The sequence below is a fragment of the Otolemur garnettii genome, unplaced genomic scaffold (genome assembly GCF_000181295.1).
Source record: "Otolemur garnettii isolate 467f Iridium unplaced genomic scaffold, OtoGar3 scaffold00140, whole genome shotgun sequence".
Classification (NCBI taxonomy): Eukaryota; Metazoa; Chordata; class Mammalia; order Primates; family Galagidae; genus Otolemur; species Otolemur garnettii.
This window is the reverse complement of record NW_003852535.1, coordinates 4,905,222-4,908,293: the sequence shown is the minus strand read 5'-3', so window position 1 is coordinate 4,908,293 and position 3,072 is coordinate 4,905,222. Positions and strand designations below refer to the sequence as shown.

The 3,072-nt window shown below is 38.9% G+C and overlaps 1 protein-coding gene across 1 annotated transcript in view; it reads left to right on the top strand.

Annotated features, from left to right (window-relative positions):
• Window positions 1-611: 611 nt before the first annotated feature.
• SDHAF2 (succinate dehydrogenase complex assembly factor 2) overlaps window positions 612-3,072 on the top strand; it is an 8,822-nt gene continuing 6,361 nt past the window's right edge. The window contains exons 1-2 of the mRNA XM_012810669.2: window positions 612-903; window positions 984-1,093. Of these exons, the coding sequence (XP_012666123.1) occupies window positions 782-903; window positions 984-1,093 (232 nt within the window). The 5' untranslated portion in view covers window positions 612-781. The remainder of the gene's footprint in view (window positions 904-983; window positions 1,094-3,072) is intronic.

Below are 3,072 nucleotides of genomic sequence, written 5' to 3'. Positions count from 1 at the left end.
CTGGGAGTTTTCTTATGATCATGCCACACTGAGCCAGGGTAGAGGTGGAGGGACTGTGGTGAGTGTTTTGCCCTCATCTGGGGTGCAGGAGCCTCATGACTGGTGTTTGGGTTGCTCACAAAGGGAATTAGTCTATGTATTCTTGTTGAGTCAGTGTCTTCATCACAGAGAGAAGAGTTCCTATTCTACTATTCTATCATCTTCTCTCTTCATCACAGAGTTCCTATCCTATCATTCTACCATCTTGCTGAAGTTATCACCTTCACATTGTATCTAGATAAAGTTCCCCTTCTCTAGATTGAGAGCCCTTGGGGGACTAGGGGCTATGTTATCTGTATGCTCAGGGTTTCTAGGTGAGTGAACAGAATACAAACTATACTGTACGAATTTTAAGGGAATGTGAAGAGAAGAGAAATTATTTTTGTTGGGTTTATTTCAGGAAGGGCACTGGTTAAGAACACATTTGCAGTTAAAATTGGGTTCAATCTTAACTACAATTACTATTTCAATGATTTTGGTTAAGTTGTTTAATCTCTCTGAGCCTCTGATTTCCTGGCTGTAAAGGAGAACCAACTTCTTAAACACTAAATGAGATTGAATGCATTTAGCACCTAGTAAGCATTGATTAAATGACAGTGATGACAGTTGTTATTATAAAGATATTTGTCATTTGTTTTAGGTGCTTGTTCCATCAAGGCACAGCCTATTTTCTCCTTTGCTCGGCGTGACATCATTCAGACGCTTCTACAGAGGTGACAGCCCAGCAGATTCCCAAAAAGACATGATTGAAATCCCTTTACCTCCATGGCAGGAGAGAACTGATGAATCCATAGAAACCAAAAGAGCCCGCCTCCTCTATGAGAGCAGAAAGAGGGGAATGTTGGAAAACTGCATTCTCCTTAGGTATGGAAATAGAAGTCTTGTTATCACTTCACTTTGGTTAGAGACAGCCTTTTCAGCTTCTTTTTCTTTCTTATTTTTAGCCTTTTTGCCAAAGAACATCTGCAGCATATGACAGAGAAGCAGCTGAACCTCTATGATCGCCTGATTAATGAGCCTAGTAATGACTGGGATATTTACTACTGGGTCACAGGTACTGGGCATGATAAACAGCATAATGTGAAAATAGGATGACTTAAGCTGATTTGAGTCTGGAATTGTATCCTACACAATTTCATTTCTTTTATTCATGAAATACTCAACCTAAACACTGTTCAGATTTTTCCTAAGTATGCAAAAATTTGTTTTCTCAGTTAAGTTTCTTTGTTTGCAAGGCAAAATAGAAACCTGTTTCACATAAGCGAAAAGGGAATGTAGTGGAAGGACATGTGAAGTTCACCATTTCAAAGGTTGAAGAAGAACCAGGAGAGGAATGGAGTGGGACCTGACAGCTCTGTAAGTCCATGTCTCACAGGTTGCTGTCAAGTAAGGTGCCAGCCTATGATCTGGGGACTCACCTAGAGAAGGATCTGGTTTCAGGTTTATTCTGGTGTTGGCAGAATTCAGTTCCTCACAGGCTGTTTGACTGAGGTCCTCAGTTCCTTGTTAGCTCTGTTGCTTAGAAGCCATGTCCTGTTTGGTTTTTTTTTTTTTTTTGTCACAAAGATCTCTCCCACACACAGCTTGCCACCATCAAAACATGCAAATTGAGAAGGCAATAGAGAGTCTACTTAGCAAGGTAGAAGTCACAATGTTTTGTAACCTAATCACAGAAGTGACAATTTGTTATCTTTGTCATATTCTACTGGTTAGAACCAAGTCACTAAGTATAGCCCATACTTGGGAAGGGGATGGCTCAGAGACATGATACTAGGAAGTAGAGATCATTAGGGACCATGCTGGGGGCCTGCTACAGTCAATGGTTTGTAGTTGGCATATTTTGTTGATTTGTACCTAGATATTTCATATGTTTGGGTTCTATTATAAATGGTACTTCAAAAGATGTTAATTTCTAGTATTGCTAGAATATAGAAGTATAATTGATAGTACAAAATATTGACTTTGTATACTGGGGCCTTGCTAAACTCAGTTAGAAGCCTTTTTTATTTTATTTACTTATTTATTTTTATGCAGTTGTCGTCGTTTAGCTGGCCCCGGGCCAGTTTCGAACCCAGCCTTGGAGTATGTGGCTGGTGCTGTAACCACTGTGCTTCAGGCGCCAAGCCTAGAAGACTTTTTTAGATGGTTTGGTATTTTCTATATAGATGGTGTGTCATTAGTAAATAGAGGCAGTTTTCTTTATTTCTTCCTAATCTATATGCATTTTTAATTTTTTATTTGTCTTATTTGCCCTCCAGGACCTGTAGCTTACTGTTGAATGGTCATGGCAAGAGTAGGTATCTTTGCCATATTCCTAATGTTTGGTGAAAATATTACATATCTCTCTCTCTCTTTTTTTTTTTTTAATGAAACAGGCTCTCACTGTATCTCTAGGCTAGTCTCTATGTCTGTGTGTAGTTTTTTGTTTTTTTGAGACAGAATCTAACTCTCTGTTGCTTTGACTACAGTGCCATGGTGTCAGCATAGCTCACAACAACCTCAAACTCCTAGGTTCAAATGATTCTCCTGCCTCAGCCTCCCTAGGACCCAGGAGTACAGGTGCCTGCCACAATGCCTGACTAATTTTTTCTTTATTTACAAGACACTGGATCTCGCTCTTGCCCAGGCTAGTCTTGAGCTCCTGAGTTCAAGGAATCTTCCACCTTAGCCTCCCAGAGTGCTACGATTATTGGCATGAGCCACTGCTCCCTGCGTATTTTTTATTATTTTATCTCCACTGTTGGCTTACTATTTATATATCTATAATTTTTTTAATGATTGCCTTAGGGTTTACAGTCTACATCTTTATTTTAATTTTTTTCAGTCTACCTCTTTACACAGTCTGTCTTCCAGAAATATTGCATAGCTTTGTATATAATGTAAGAACTTTATGACAGTATACTCTGATTTCTCCCTTCTGTCTTTTGTATTATTGTTGTCATACTTTTGCTTTTACCTATAAGCCTATACTACATCTCTCCTTTTACTTTGTTTTTTTTTTTTTTTTTTTTGAGACAGAGCCTCAAGCTGTCC